Source organism: Lepisosteus platostomus, chromosome 4 (genome assembly GCF_059453375.1).
Source record: "Lepisosteus platostomus isolate fLepPlt1 chromosome 4, fLepPlt1.hap1, whole genome shotgun sequence".
Taxonomy (NCBI): domain Eukaryota; kingdom Metazoa; phylum Chordata; class Actinopteri; order Semionotiformes; family Lepisosteidae; genus Lepisosteus; species Lepisosteus platostomus.
This window is the reverse complement of record NC_142614.1, coordinates 29031215-29048814: the sequence shown is the minus strand read 5'-3', so window position 1 is coordinate 29048814 and position 17600 is coordinate 29031215. Positions and strand designations below refer to the sequence as shown.

The following is a 17600-nucleotide window of genomic DNA, read 5'->3' as shown; positions in this document are numbered from 1 at the left end:
CTGCTAATACAAATAATTACGCAGGGTGACAAATCTATGAAAATTGATACCATTAACACAAGAGCCATAAGCAAGAGTTAAGCAAAAGGTTCAAATAAAACATAAAAACTAGAAAAAAAGTTTTATCCAGAACATTTATCATGAACATCAATCACTTGAACACTTCATTTATGAACATGTCAAGTACAAATAAGCTTCAGACAAATCTTTGAGCACCTATACAGGCAGATAACTATTGATTCAAGAAGTACACAGTCAAAATATAGTTGTTATAATGTACAGTGACTTGCAAAGGGAAGCAGTTGTTAAGCCGCATGGTGAATCCAAACGTAAGACTGAGCAGACTTCTAGCTGACAGGCGAGGATAAACCTGGAACCACTGCACTGCGAGCAGTGGAACAGGAATGCTTAGTCAGCAGGGAAATCCAATACTCAAAGTTGAAGTACAAACCAAGTCCAAAACCAGGTGAAAACAAGAAAGAACAATTAATTGGGGAATCCAGAAGAATGAAAGTTGTAGTGAGCAAGGGTCCGAAACAAGAAACAAAAGGAAGTAAAGAAAAACTAAGTACAGCAAGAAAGCCATCTAACTTCTAGGATGCAAACAAAATAACTAAGTGTTGGTGCAGAAGACATGGAGGACTTAAAAACCCAGACAAATGAAGAACCCTTTTTACATCTTGGCACCTGACAGGGATTCAATGAGTACCTTACATGGAAAGCACAGATCTGGTGCAGAGCATTCGTTCGCTGGAAGGTACCCCCTGCTTGCTCTTCTGGCCTGTGACCCCTCCAGTACACCAGGTATTGTAAGCTATCCAGGACCATCCAGGAGTTCAAGGTTTGCTGTGGAGAGCACTTGTCAGATCCCTCCACAGGAGGGGACAGGTGCATAGGAGAATCTGGCACCAAGGTACTGACCAGGGTGGGTTTCGGCAGGGACAAGTGAAAGGCCATCAGGATGTCCAAGGCATTCACCTGTTCAAACCGTGACCTGGTATGGGCTGATGAGGCAAGGAACCAGCTTTCTGGAAGGCACCCACAGTCCTAGGTGTTTGGTTGACGGACAGACCCTTTGCCCAAACATTATGCAAAACTCCTGCTAGGTCCCATGATGTTTAATTGGCTGACAGAACATTCGCAGGATCCGTACAGGGACCGGAAGAGGTAATCAACAGGATGTTTCGGATGTTTCAGGATGTTTGCAAAAAAGGTTTCCAGACTTTGGTGTAGCTCCTCCATCTGGCTGTTGGTTCCCAGATGAAAAACTGAGAAAAAGGTTCACTTAGATTCCCAGACGTTAGCAGACGGCACACCAAAGGACCAAAATCGGAAGTTATGTTTTTCCTTGCTAAACAGTAAACAGTAAAGTCTCAGTATTCTACAATCAATAATGAAGTGTTGACATCAGAGGTGGCCAGAAGTTGTGAGACATTCTTGACCCGGAGCTAGGAGTTTGTAACTACAAAGCTACCACACTGTGTAACTACAATCAGGGTAACCTCAAGACCATGGGACATTATAGCAACCAAATGCAGAGGAGCTCAATGGTTTCTCTGTGGGCAGTCCTGATTGTGAGGTTCAGAGGACACATTTGTTTCTCTATGAGGCCACAGCAAATGGGTCTTTCATCCAAAGCATGCACAGGGAAGAGGAAGGGCAAAATAATTCTTATGTGGACAGACAGCTTGGAATCAATGAATATCCTGTCAGTCTCCAGCAAGGTGGAGTGTGAGTTCCACAAGAGTGTGACAGGCTGAGTGAATCGGCGGTTTAGGAGAAGTGGTACTTCTGCTCAGTAAGCACAGCTGGTTGCCATAGTAAATTGCGATTGAGAGCCTGTGGTCCGACAAGTATTTCAATTAGTAATTCCAAATATGACCTTAATTGATCATTATTGTTTTTTGTATTAATTTGCATTTGTAAAACAGTTTATACAGTAGGCACCGCTCTAGTTCCCTTACCCTGTGTGTTATTATGTCTTATTTCATACCAGTCACTTATTCAACTTAAAATCATCTCTTTTTGCACCGACCCTTGTTACCAAACTTCCTAGTCCATCACCAGAACCCACCTGTATCCAAAAATTATCCTAAATGTTACACCCCTTTACCCCTGGACACTTGGAGTCATAACACTGAACATTCTTGCTTTTCAAAGACACACTGGCTTGGTTAACTGATGTTTCTAAATGATCCCCAGCAAAAGTTGATAGTGTTTGTGATTTCTGCCTTTATAACTGCTCTTTCAATGAAATAATGGTTTATAAGGAACTAAAGAAATACAAAACAAACATGAGCATATACATTGAGGGTCCAGGGCAGAGAGCAATATAGATCATATATTATATATTACATTCTCCTTCAACATAATTATACATTTAAAATATAATTATACAGTGGTGTGAAAAAGTGTTTGACCCCTTCCTGATTTCTTATTTTTTTGCATGTTTGTCACACCGAAATGTTTCAGATCATCAAACAAATTGAAATATTAGACAAAGATAACACAAGTAAACACAAAATGCAGTTTTTAAATGAAGGTTTTTATTATTAAGGAAAAAAAAATCCAAACCTACATGGCCCTGTGTGAAAAAGTGATTGTTAAAACATAAATCAACTGTGGTTTATCACATCTTTGGAAAGCTGAGTTCAATTTCTCTAGCCACACCCAGGCCTGATTACTGCCACACCTGTTCTCAATCAATAAATCACTTTAATAGGACCTGCCTGACAAAGTGAAGTAGACCAAAAGATCCTCAAAAGCTAGACATCATGCTGCGATCCAAAGAAATTCAGGAACAAATGAGAAACAGAGTAATTGAGATTTATCAGTCTGGAAAAGGTTCTAAAGCCATTTCTAAAGCTTTGGGACTCCAATGAACCACAGTGAGAGCCATTATCCACAAATGGCGAAAACATGGAACAGTGGTGAACCTTCCCAGGAGTGGCCGGCCGACCAAAATTACCCCAAGAGCGCAGCGACGACTCATCCAAGAGGTCACAAAAAACCACACAACAACATCCAAAGAACTGCAGGCTTCACTTGCCTCAGTTAAGGTCAGTGTTCATGACTCCACCATAAGAAAGAGACTGGGCAAAAATGGCCTGCATGGCAGAGTTCCAAGATGAAAACCACTGCTGAGCAAAAAGAACAAAGGCTCGTCTCAGTTTTGCCAGAAAACATCTTGATGATCCCCAAGACCTTTGGGAAAATACTCTGTGGACTGACGAGACAAAAGTTGAACTTTTTGGAATGTGTGTGTCCCATTACATCTGGTGTAAAAGTAACACAGCATTTCAGAAAAGGAACATCATACCAACAGTAAAATATGGTGGTGGTAGTATGATGGTCTGGGGCTGTTTTGCTGCTGTGGTAAATGGAACCATGAATTCTGCTGTCTACCAAAAAATCCTGAAGGAGAATGTCCGGCCATCTGTTCGTGACCTCAAACTGAAGCGCACTTGGGTTCTGCAGCAGGACAATGATCCAAAACACACCAGGAAGTCCACCTCTGAATGGCTTAAGAAAAACAAAATGAAGACTTTGGAGTGGCCTAGTCAAAGTCCTGACCTGAATCCGATTGAGATGTTGTGGCATGACCTTAAAAAAGCAGTTAAGGCTCAAAAACCCTCCAATGTGGCTGAATTACAACAACAAGAAATCAGGAAGGGGGCAAACACTTTTTCACACCACTGTACAGTATATATTCAATATTAACATTATCACTAAGATATAAGATTGAATTACATTTGCACAGTAACTTCAGGGATCCCAACTCACTAAAACCAGATTAGATTCCAAGGGTTAGTCATTCAGACTGAAAGAAAAGGTTCACAGGCTACAGTAAGCTTTATCTGGAAACATCCTGCTGTTTATGTTTTGAAAATGTATTTGTACTACTCTTATGCATTATATAACATATATTATGTATTAGTTTCTGAGACATAATGCATTTATACAGTTGGTGCACACATAATACAATATATTCTCATTTACTCGCTCTGGAGAACTGATTCGGTGACCCAGTAAGATGGGATCCAACAACACGTATTTATAAAGCACTTCATATTCAAAAATACTTCTCAAGGTAATATACAACAGAAGAATATATCATTTTAAAATCTTGATAAAACAAAAAAGCCTTGAGCTGTTTCAAGTCAGAGGGTGAGCAGTGTGCCCTGGAAGAGAGTTCCAAGGTCTGGGTGCCAAAAGGAAAAGACAGGTGCCGAAGGTCTTGGTGAAGTACACAGACAGACAGAAGCTGCTGAATACAACCATCAGCTTAGAATACAACCCTGTATGACATCTTAAAGATAAGGAGGAGCAAGGCTAGGCAGGGTTTTGAAGGTTAACACTATTTTAGGTTAAGTTCTCTGAGATACAAGGAGCTAGTGAAGACTTGACAAAAGGACAGGTTAAGAATGAATCCAGTTGAGTTTAAATATATATAATATAATTATATATAAGTATAAATAACATTTCTGCAGTACCCTCATCCAAATAAGAACACATATGAACAAAATTCCTAAGATGGTAAGATAAGCTTTACATACTGAATGTAAATAAGCAAAACATAAATTCTGGATCAAACAGAATGCTAAGGTTTCTGTGACATTTAACTTCAAACAAATTAAAAACTTTACAAAAGTCAGATCAATTCAAAAGCATGAAACAATTTGAAAAAATCTGATGTTTAACACACAGAGTTGTACTTTATGTCATCATAAAATTCTTACTTTAAAATTCTAAATTAATTCCTCAAGGGTTATTGCATAGACGTGAAAAAGAATACAGCTCAAAATAGAAACCGAAACTGAGCCTCACAAAATTTGACAAACACTCCATAACAGAGATGTAACCACTATAGCCAGTTAAGTAGAGCCTGAAGCATCTTAAATCACTTCCAAAAACAGAAGTATGGGTAGTTAAACTTGTCAACAAACTGCTGTGATCAACTGTGCAGAAGGCTGTTAATTAATCCACTAAAAGCAGAAGGGAACCAGAACATGATCATAAACTAGATCACCATTTAAAACACGCACTAGAGTTATCTCAGACCTATACAAAGGTCTGAAACCTGAGTGAAATTTCTCATAAATCAGATTAGAAGCTAAAAGCTTCTGAAGATGTGACGCAACCATTTTACTCCAAACCTTAAATAAAAAAGACAGATAGAGACAGAGCAGTGGCAAGGATTCAGTTCACATCTCATCCAAGCCTGCATAGCCCACACACCAAACAGGCACCCTTGATGATATTACTGTATAATATTTGCATAGACAGCATTCACAATGCTCCCTGTTTAATGATGTCACAGATCAAGTTTGACAAGGGCATCTTGAAAATTTTGTATGAAAACTGTGAGCAAAAAAGACCTGTGCTCTGTTCTGTAACACTGAGCAAACTCAGTGACTGAAGCACCATTGGTATTTCTGAAACTGTACCTTGTGTTTTATACAATCGCTAAAGGAGATTTTGAACATAGAAATATAGGCTTTGCAATAACTTTATTGAAGAAAAGAACAATTAAAACGATATTATGTGGCTCATAAGAAGTGCAGACATTTACAGTAAAGTTGTTTGCACAAGTGATTGGAAATAATTGGTATTTTTTATTTGTCACACAATGTCCCTTTACCATTGCCTTCTTCCAATTCTTTTTCTCAATTAAAAACAGAAACTCTAATGAAAAAAGTGAGCTGCTTCCAACAGGCAGGTTGTGTTTTCAAACAGAATAGAGAATGCTCATCACTAATCCCAGAGCCTTTATAACCAACTGACCTTTCAGACCTGCAGTGTACCAATTGATGTCAAACCTATGGCATCTCTGTTCAATAAAATCCCAATGTAAAGTAACTGCAATAAAAAGATCTGAATATTATTCCTGATAAATCTTAATTTGCTGCAGTTACTGGTGGTAAAATCACTTCAACATAGAAAATGAGACTAGGATTTTGGGTGCTTGGAAGGCAAGTAGCTGCTGCGGTTACAGAAGTATGAATTTCTTACTGACAAAGATTCTAGGAACAACACAACTGGAATTTTGATACAGGAGACTCAAGTCTAAAAAAAGAGGAAATAATTTTGTAATTTCATTGATTATCCTAAAGGATTTTAAATAAAAAATTGATGTTTTGTAGTTTTAAGAGCTTATGTTCCTAAAGATTATCTTGTAACATTTGTGTATCTTAGGCTTTGAAGCTAAATTTAATCTTTAATTTCAACATGCCTGTTATGGTATCATACTGTAACTGTGATAACATAACCAATTATTATGAATGACGTGTGAATGAATTATTATGAATGACTCTTAAAACTCATTAAATATTGTGCAAAATTACATAGATTTATGCACTGATCAATATCCATATTTTCAGAGGAAAGCTTATTTTAAATGAAATCAGAAATCTCAAGTGCAGCAGAAAGAAAGGGACCCATATCTTCTAGCAGTAATACAATAAGGGAAAGATCTAACTGCAGACTCCGTCACATTGACGTATATCCCGATACATATAAGAAAATGCACTAAAGGCCCTGCAAATAATACATGTAGTTACCACAAAAAAACAATAAAGCTTAGAAAACTATACATAAAGAACTACAAAACAAATGGAAGTGTCTCGAAAAAGTATTAAATGGTGTTCATTCCCCTAATTACCCATGTTAACAGTAAAAGATTTTCATCTCCCATTTCTGAATTTTTTTTGGGATATCTATGCACTGAAAATAAACTGCAAAATCAACAACATAACTGATCAACTAAACACAACTGATTAACAATTTTTACAGTATATATATTTTCATATTCTAAATGAAATCTATTGTACAAAGTTTTAATCATCAAAAACAACACTAATAAGTAATCCAATCAAACTACTGTAACTTGATTTAAATATTCTGTCTATGTAATGCAAACAGAAAATGGCATTTACATTGTAGGAAAGTTTATCAAAATGTACTATAATTTTAATCCAATGCGAACACATTAAACTCAGACAACTATAGTATGCATTCCTAACCTCCTATACCTACTTCATACCAATTCACTGAGCTATCAGTAATTTGATCTGGTCTAGCAAATAAATTAGCCCACAAAATGTAAATATGAATGCTTTTCAAAAAAAAAACATCATTTTTTATCCTAAGTTTTTTTTCCCCCAAAGTGAGGAAATAACAGGAAGCAGGCACTGTTGCCTAAAGGTAATCAATATAGTCATTATATTTCCCAACAGGTGAAGGTTTGTGTGTATTCATTAAATGAAAAAATGAAGCAGGAAAATTATCATTTCAGCTGCAAACTGGGGTTAGGAGATTTCAAAATATGAATTTTGACCTGGAACTAACCTAAGAAACAACATATACAGAAAGCAAATGTTTTGAAGAAATATATCGTTTTTTTGAGGCCCGTATTTAATACAAAGAAACAAGAAGATGCTAATTTCATCAAAGACAAGAATGAAAAGTAGAAAGATATACAAACATCTTGGCTGAGTGGCCCTGTTCAAGTGAAGAAGGTTGCTTATCTGACAAATGCTCCACAGCTGAAAAATTGGGGTTATTTTCTTCTTTCTACTTTTCAGCGAGTAACTAGCCTCTCCTTGTTCTTTTGCAAGTTGCATATTGGTGCAGCTCATTGCTAGAAATCAATAACTTATACAGCACAGCCCAGTATGTAGATCTAAAAAAGCAACATTGATAGAATTAAAGAGAAGTTGCTTAAGGCTTACTTAAACAATCCAACATTTTAATACAGTGGCTTAGGTTTTGCCCAGTAAAAATTAATGTCGCTGTTAAAATGTTTTTATTGTTGCTTTAGAATCCTTTTAATAAATAAACATTTAGTTAAAACATGTAAATTTACATTTTTCAGCAAAAGGTTGAAGCATCCTTCCTACTTTGTGTCTCTAGATAAAATGGTGTTTTACTCAGTCTTACTGTTCCATACTCATGTTAAGATATAAAGAAATGAGAATTATATTCTGTTTTTTATCACCCAATATAATTTTTGAAGGCACACACTTCTGTATCTGAGTTGTTATTTGGTTATTATTCCTCCCTCTTCCTTATACAAGGAACTCTGGAGCTCTTAAGCTCCGAGGTTCAGGATTCAGCTGGTTTTCTATGTCTCTTTAAATCATTAACAGCTGAAGTCTGTGGAGAAGGGACAGACAGATATACATGTGTACGGTGCATAATTTTAATTTCAAACTTTTAGAAACACTGAATGCAATGTTTGTCATATTCTCTCAAAAGATGTGTACAGTGTAACATGTTGCAAAATGTTAGTGTTATTGTGCTTATTTTTAAATACAAGATACTGTGAACTAACTCATGCTCTCAACGTACGTGGTCGGCTCTGGAAAATAAAAACTATTGAAAAAATGCTTTATTCTGTCAAAAAATTGTCTGGCACGCCTACAGGAGCTTTGTAGTGAGCCAATACATTTGTCTTATTTACTTTTATTTGCTGTTTTTATACTCATATTTAATGTTTTGTATTACTGTAATAGGTTAGTAGGATTTTTTATAAGGGTTATAGGGTAAAATTTGAACTTTCGCGAATTTGGCTTTATGTGCTACTATCAACAGTAGTATTTTGATCTACATTATATGACAATGAATATTACCTATTTGCTTAGTTTCTGAAGGAGACTGAGCAGTTCTGTCCTTGAATACATCAATGTAAAGTTGCCAGATTTGTCTTCAATTTAAAATTAATATATTGACTTTCCTTTGCATGTTATAAAACAGACACTGCACCACATAAAAAGCTCCATGAAAAGCAATTGTATTAAGCTAATCGCTTGACTATAAAGGGAATCTATACAGATAAGACCAATGCACATTTGATCCAATTCTACATTGGACAACAACTCATAATTATGCAACAATTTAACAAGCTTTTGCATTTCTTATTGCATGCTCTTTGTACAAAAAAATATGATCAATCTGTCATCATATTGCTTAATTAAATTATCAAAACTTTTTAATTCAAGGAATCCCATAAGTTAAAAGCTTTCTAGATTTTAAAACTCTTACAGTGCACTCCATAAGTATTTGGACAGTGACACATTTTGTGCTGTTTTGGCTCTGTACTCCAGCATATTGGATTTGAAATAAAACAATGACTTTGGGGTTAAAGTGCAGAATGTCAGTTTTAATTCAAGGGTATTTACATCTATATTGGGTGAACCATATAGGAATCACATAGTTTATACATTGTCCCCCCATTTCATGGGTCCAAAAGTAATTGGACACATTAACAATCTTAAATAAAATTTGGAATGTTGGCAAATTCTTTGCAATTGATGACCGTCGGAAGTCTGCGACCCATAGACATCTTTCCTGGTGATGCTCTGCCAGGCCTGTAATTCAGCCAATTTCAGTTCCTGCTTGCTTTGGAGGCATTTTGCTTTCAGTCTTGTCTTCAGTAAGTGAAATGCATGCTCAGTGGGATTCAGGTCAGGTGATTGACTTGGCCACTCAAAAACATTCCACTTTTTGGCCCTGAAAAACTCCATAGTTGCTTTAGCAGTATGTTTGGGGTCACTGTCCTGCTGCAAAGTGAAGTACTGTCCAAAGTGTTTTGAAGCATTTGGTTGGATCTGAGCAGATAAGATGCTTCTGTATATTTCAGAATTCATCCTGCTGCTGTCTGCAGTTACATCATCAATAAAGACAAGTGAGCCAGGTCCACTTGCCATTGGCAGCCATACATGCCCAAGCCATGACACTACCTTCACCATGTTTCACAGATGAGGTGGTATGCTCTGGATCATGAGCAGTTCAATTATTTCTTTGTACTTTTCTCTTTCCATCACTCTGGTACAGGTTAATCTTCATCTCATCTGTCCATAAAGCTTTGTCCCAAGGTCTCTAGAGGCTTTTGTATGTACTTTATAGCTAACTGTAACCTGGCCTTTCTGTGGCCTTTCCTTCCAGTGGTTTGCATCTTGTGGCAAACACTCTGAGATTATGCTGGTGTATTCTTCCCTTTATGGTAGTCTTTCACACATCTATGCCTACATCCTGAAGAGTGATCCAAATCTGTTCAACAGTTATAAAGGTGTTTTTCTTCACGATTGAAAGCATTCTTCGGTCTCCCGTGGTCCACCAGGTTCTTTGCTATTGCTAAGCTCACCAGTGCATTCTTGCTTCTCAACAATGTACCAAATAGTTGATTTTGACACACCTAATTTTTGTCAATGTCTCTGATTGATTTATTCTGATTTTGCAGCCTCATGATGGCCCACTTTAATGGCATTAACACTTCTTTGGTCCTCATGTTGAGAGACAACAGCAACAGACTCCAGATGTAAATACCACATCTAGAATCAACTCTAGACCTTTTGTTAGCTCTCTTGTTTCTAGTACATCTGTGCAACATGAACAAAGTTCAATTCACATCAAATCAGCTGACCTATATATTATAAGCAGATGGACTAAACTGGGGATTAAACAAAAAAAATCCAAACCGAGACTCAACCTGCACTTCACAGTACAGACTCATGGCTTTTTACTGCAGATGCTGCAAAATAAAAGTGGATATTTGCTCTTTGACCTCAACATACTATATATTATCATGCATATTAGAAAATGGACAGATGGATGTATTCATTAGTGACTTAAGGTCAACAATACTTCATAAAAAAATTCACAATTCAGTTGTAAATTCCAATTAAGCATGCTATAGTTCTTGGTTTAGTTTTTCAGTTGATGGTAGCTTATTAAACCCCAGGTACAGCTGGTGGTGTGCGTCAATGGGTAAGGTGGATCTGAAACTTCTGAAACTTCCATGGGTATCAGAGTCCCACGTGGGTTACTCGGCTCTACCAGTCCCTGATTGGTTGGATAAAGGTGAGATATGAGTCACTTACTCTGAGACTTAGGAATGCAGTCCAGATGTCCATCTGGCACTCCCTAGACAGATAGGCGCCAATGGATGACCATTGATCATGATAGCCAGGCTTAGCTAAGTGCATCCCCCTTTGGGAGCTGTCCTTTATCAAAGGAACCTTAAATCAGCCTGCATGAATAGTTTCTCTGTGGCTGCACCACAGAGATGAACAGAGAAATGGGGCCCTCATTTGGGAAAGCTCAGAAACACTTAATTCTGCCTTATTAATAAGCCTCGCCGCTACACATGGATTCTGGTAAAGGTAGTTAAGGCAAATCAAGATTGGGGGAACTTTAATCTAACAACAACAAACAACAACCCCTAACAAACCGACAGTGCTCACTTTGTGCTTTTAGATAGAAAATGTCATAACTAAAACATGGTTAGTAGTGAAGAAAGATACAAGATGTGAAGAAGGGGTTAACTGACTCCTTCCTAAGCAACAGGCTGAAGTTTATGGCAGGAAAGGGAGATAAGTGATAAGGATTCCAGATGCCAGCTAGGAAACCCCAGGGAGGGGAACCTAAAACCCTGACCATTTGGCCAAAAGGCTGTAAACTGTCCAAACACCGTGACCTCTACCCATTTCTATAGTACAGAGCGACGTCAGAAGCGGCACGAAAACCCTATATAAACTGAAAGTTTGTACCGGCACTTTGAACAATACTTCGGTTTTGTTTCTTGCGGGAAACAAGACTTCGGTTCTATTGTTCCTTGCATGCAATAAACTCATCTGTTTAACTTCTTCTCGTGATCCAGAACTTTATTCTTTCTGTTACAACAGTAGTGTTAAAGGGCCTGTAGTGACATAAAATTACTCCTCAAACAGGTTCAATTGCTTGTTTGGAAGCAGGTTTCTGTTTTTTGGCCAGAGGCTGTCATGGTATGTTTTAAAAGTTAAACAAGATAAATTCTTAGCAGTTATGTTCCCTTATTTTAGAACCTCAATATCTCTACTTGAATACAAAACATTTCTAAACTTTAAGAAAAAAGAAAAAAGTTATGTATCTGTTCAAGTAAAAATCAAAAGGACTAGATTTACTTTGGAGGAAAAAAATGAAACTACCTGAGACATGGGAGACAGAGCATGGGAGAGGACACATTTTATTATACTTCATTCTATTCAGGAAATCTATTTTGTTATTTTTCAAGACATCTTTCATAAATTAAAATCACAATTATGTGTCATCTATCAGGATTCAACTATTGGATGGAATGAAGATAAGAGCAAGTGCAACTAAAAGCCTAAAGGGATTTACAATTCATGTAACACACATTTAACATCATTCAATGAAAGAAAAATCACGTCAGGCTGTGGTATAATCATTTTATGGTTGTACTCTTTTCTGATATACAGTTACCGAACAGTTAACAGCCAAACATTGTATAGGAATGGTCAATTAAATTAATATGGCAAAACATGAAAGTAAAAGAGCCCTTAATACAAAAAACTATTCCCCTTGGGATTTCTCTCATGTCATGAAAAAAGAATAATGATCAGTATTTGACAATATAAACCGAGAAAAACAAAGTTTGTACTTTGTTGAAAATGCTTCCGCATTCTCCTTAGCAATTTTCACCACACCAGTGTTTACTTTAGTACTACATCAGCTAAGTCAATAATTCAAACCTCTTTCTAAAAAATACAATAATTATAGTGAGCTTTTTTTATTTTTTTATTTTTTATTTTTAAGAGCTTACAGTCAGAAGACTAGTGAACAGTGCGGGGTAAAACTATAAATAAATGTAAAACTCCAGTAGTTGCACTTACCCCAGTTCTGGCGCCAGAAAAATTCAAGTGTCTTCTGAGTAGCAAAATGCTTCTTCACTGAGTAGTGTATCCTCTGGATTAACATGTTTTTAAAGCCTGCACGTTTCAGAATGTAGGCCATTGTAGAAGAATGTCCAAAGGGGTCGACAGCCCAACTAGTCATTGGTTTCACTCCTGAAAAAGTCCAAAAAAGGGTTTAAGTACTAACACCCAAATTTCTAGTTTTGTTCCTGAAATGCTTTGAGGACAAACGGTAACTGAAGCCAGAAATATATTTTCATATCTTCACCTACTGAACATTTATATTCCAACACTGCATATATAACAGGCTATGATGAACCTTTAACATCCATATCCTGTACAGGTATGGTACTTTTATTTAAGACTAAACTAAAGGAATAGCACGAAGGCTAAAAAGTCGTAGAATTGGGATTGCTCCTGGCACAAACCACAAAGTCACAAAAGAAGGATCAAACTAAATAAAAAAGATCTTTCTGTGAATTATTTAACATAACCAATGGATTAGTTGTCTTTTTTTAAACTGCAATTATTCTAAATGTATTTTAGGAATAATTTTGGAATGTAGCAATAATTTACAAGTGAGGTCCAATCTGGTACAGACTTGAAGTGGTGGCCGATGGCTACTATCAGTTAAAATAAGGTAAATTTACTGTTATTTCAGAGAAATAAGTTCATTAAAAACTGAGTTATAATGAAAAATTGCTGAAACTCTGGACCTTCAGGATCAGAATTGGACACCCCTGGTGTAGATTCTAGAGTGTTGCAACATGTAATGTATACTACTTTCGCAGTTAATGCATGGTTTAATTCTAAAGTTGTGAATCTTGGCATCAACTTGAAAAAAGTCTTCAAGTCTTCAAGGCTGCTCCAGTGTTGCTCCTCTTAAGCCCTATAAATTGCCCTTTGACCTCATAATTACACACTTAATTACAACCTGGCATTTAATCGTAACCTTCACAAAATGCAAGAATACATTATATTCCCACTCTCGCATTTTCCGCAATCATTAATTCTTTACATGTAACTCTTCTTTTCCTCACTGGAGAAAAAAAGCAATTCATAATGTAGTAGATAATTTAATTGAAGATGATCTTTGCTCATTCAAGAACTTGAATTCGGAACACAAGCCACCTAGTTGTTCCTTCTTTCATTCACTTGTATCTCTGTTGTGTAATGTGAACCTATGGTGTTCTCTGTGGTGAAAGGCTGTCCTTATACCCAGTAAATGAACTGCTAGATTTCAGGGTGAAAACAATAGGATTGGTTTCTTCTATTTATGTTTACTGTTAGCAGCTTTACGCAAAACCATTAGCAGCTGTTACTTTTGGAAAGATGGACTAGAATATTATAGATGAACAGGTATCCTAGGACATTATAAATTCAGCTTCCAAAAAGCTTAATCAATTGATTCACTTACATTGTTTTCAAAGAGTACACCTGAGTGTCAACTTTTAATATGAAATTGTTTTGTTCCTTGTGTATAGTCTGCCCATGGGGAGATAAAGGTACACACACTCTGGGAGCATCTGGATGGGGTCTGGTTTTGTAGATGAGTATCGCTTTCTCTTATCTGGACTTTGTTTCTCACAGCAGCAAAGACGGGTGTATCTGGTTGTGTGTGTGGAGAGGTTAGTAAATAGTGGTCTGACCTAGAAAAACTATTGGAATATGAAAATTGACAAAGCCTCATACTGTACCTCACTGACAGAAAACCAGCATAAACTATACACTGACCTTAACAATATACTTGGAACTGGCCAGAAAAGACAATTAAACCTTTCTAAAATGCAATGATGCACATAAACTGGAGACCAGATGATGTTTTAATCTGATCTTAAATTTCTGCATCAATGATGCGTGGTGACAGCTGACATTTGTTTTGCTTTGCTCTGATCCAGACAAACACTTTATAATCCAGTTATCCACTCCAAGGTTATACACAAATGTCCCTGTTCCCTGTGCATTGTGTGGGGTTAAGAAAATGATCTGATCCTTTCTAAAAGGACTTGCATTTTTTGAGAATCGGTTAATATCAGTTATACAACTGAAACAACAACAAACCCTTAACGTCTCAATGAAAACTGTTTTATTCCTGTCAGACACAACAGTTATCTGTTAAGTAGTATGTATTGAACACAACTCTGAAAGCCGAAATTTAAGTGTAAGAGCTTATTCAATATAATGTGGACATGTTGCTTTGTAATCAGTCTAGAAAAGACAGGCCAGACACATTCCCAGGTTTAAAGGAATGTTCTACTCTGACAGGACAAAAAAACTAAATTATTTCAGTCTTGTGGGGGTCAGGAACAAGCTATCAACCATGCTGTTAAAGTTTATATCATGGCTTCTTTCACGAAATAGCTTAGTGGGATACATGGATCAAGCAAAGAAATGAACTAGATGAGCAGAATGGTCTCCACTAATTTGTTCATGTTTCTTTAGATTTTTTTTTACATGAGTTATGAGAGTGCTAAAGGTGAAAAAACAGGTAACTGAAAGACAAAGGATGTTAGGGAGCTTATTATCTTAGGCTCATGCGTTAAGGCCACCAATACTCTGGTTATGTTTCTGCACTTAAATGTCAAGGGCTTCCGGGTAAATTGGCCCTGGAATGAGTGTGTGTGCAATAGACTAGTATCTAATCTACAGTGTATACTGGTATCCACTCAGACAGATCCCCAATAACCCTGTATAGGATAAAGCAGTTCGAAAATGGATAGATCGATACACGGAATTAAATTTAAAAAATGATTATATCCATTAAGGGGTCAAGTATGATAAATAGCCCTGCATTACAAGGGTTAAATATATAATATAATAAACTATGGCCTTAACAATTTTTCTTCAAAAAGAAAATGAAAAATATCACCATTAATATAATGTTTAATGAGAGTTTCTGTTTTCAGAATTCTATTTTTCATTCCAGGTAGCCAACACAGGATTTACTTTTGCAATGAGACATACTGTATATGTGCACCTCTTGGTGGAGAAATACTGACATAAACTAGCAAACAAAAATGTATTTGTCTGAAGATCAAAACTTATTTCCCATGTGTATTCCAGAAATATGAAATTTCAAAGAAAATAACATTTACCATTAATCTAATTTAGACAAGGAAAGGATGTTCCCCCGTGAATAATTAATATGATCCTGTTTACTAAGGCAGAACATATACATATAAAATAACTGTATATTAAATGAAGCAGAAAAAAAAGAGAACTGAAACAATATACCTGTAGCGGCAATGCTTGTTAATAAGACAGAATTAAGCGTTGGGATGCTCCTAAAAGAGGCCCCATCTCACCCTCCATCTCTGTGGTGCAGCCACAGAGAAAGAATTCATGCAAGCTGATTTAAGATGTTTTCTTGTGATAAGAAACAAACTCCCAGACGGGGATGCAATTAGCTAAGCCTGGCTATCATGATCAATGGTCATCCATTGGCGCCTATCAGTCTAGGGAGTGCCGAATGGACATCTGGACTGCATTCCTAAGTGTCAAGAGTAAGTGACTTATATCTCACCTTGACCAACCAATCAGGGACTGGCAGGGCGTGGTAATACGCCGTGGGTCTCCAATGCCCGCCAAACTCTCAACCAATCAGCACACATCTGGGTCTTGATCAAAAAGGGAGCGCAAGCTCAGTTCTGGGCTCTCCTTGGCCATTTTCACGCATCCTCAGAGACAATCACGTGACAACTGCTGTTGTCTGCAAAAGGACTTGGACTTTGTTCTAAGCGCGAGGCCGAGGATCCCGTACGTACTCAGAATTCTACCAACGTGAATGCTCCGCTTGATCAACGGCAGCCTACAGTTGGACCCTCGTCGACAACCTGAATAGCTTATTCAGGAGCAGCGCTGGACCGGGAACGAACCAGCTTCTTCCCAGACAAAAGAGTGACTTGTGAGGACTAGCGGTCACACTCTGTGCATAGAGACTTTCTACTAGCCAGCCGGACTGCTGGTAGATCCCCTAAGAGCAACGACTGCCCTGCGCGCCGCAGTTAGATTCCTCCGCCCGTCCTACTCCGAGCTGCACCTCGACTGGTTGGCCGGTAGCCAGAGGACGCCGACACAACGCCCATTGGACAACCGCTGGAACAGAGGCTGCAACAGAGCCTGTCAGCTGGTTTGGTGTTCGTGCCGGGAAATTCCAAATCCAAACACAGTGGATAAGTAAACCCCATGTTCTACATTGCGTCTCGAGAATTCAGTTGTACCTCAACACAAGTTGTTATCAATTTAATTCATGAGTAATGTATTTACTTACGAGTTTAGAGTAACAGTGGGTAATAACACTGATTAGGGATTTGGTAACCGAACGATATATATTGACATATATTCTCTGTTGTGTATCTCTTTGTGTTTGCATCTCTTCGAGATTATATACCTTGTATATTGATAACCCTCACAGTAAGGTCTGCCGCTCGTATCCAGGCAGACTAGTATATGTTTGGTGCACAGTTTATATTAATAAATGTATCTCGTGTATTGAACCCGTGTGTGTGCGTTGTTAGTTGTTCTGACGATTGATTTTCTAAAAGCCCCAACGAACAACCTCGTGATTACTGCTACAATTAATAATTGTCTCAGTAAACCCATCAAACCACTACATTTACTGGCGTCCCTGGGTGGGCGAGTTTAGAATGAAATGAGAATCAATCGCACAGAATAACTGATATTGCTGTGAGTTCAAGTTCAGCACAGCCCCGCGGCTTCTATACGCGAATACCGGGTGTGCTGATAACTGCGCAAAGAAATCCCCCTGTTTTCTAGCGTTTAGTGTAACGTGTGCTGATTGGAAATCCATCTGCTCGGGTGTTTAGATTCCATACTGTATTTTGGTAAAAGGAAAAAAAAAGTAATACTCTTAAAGTTTCTCTGACGTAATGACAATGGCTGCTAAAA

General features: G+C 37.4%; 1 protein-coding gene across 3 annotated transcripts in view; it reads right to left on the bottom strand.

The window, feature by feature from the left end:
• The window catches only part of man2a1 (mannosidase, alpha, class 2A, member 1), a 258837-nt gene that overhangs the window by 149663 nt on the left and 91574 nt on the right, over positions 1–17600 (bottom strand). For all 3 annotated transcript variants that reach the window (XM_088629350.1, XM_088629351.1, XM_088629349.1), the window contains one exon: positions 12672–12845. In XM_088629350.1, the coding sequence (XP_088485476.1) occupies positions 12672–12845 (174 nt within the window). The remainder of the gene's footprint in view (positions 1–12671; positions 12846–17600) is intronic.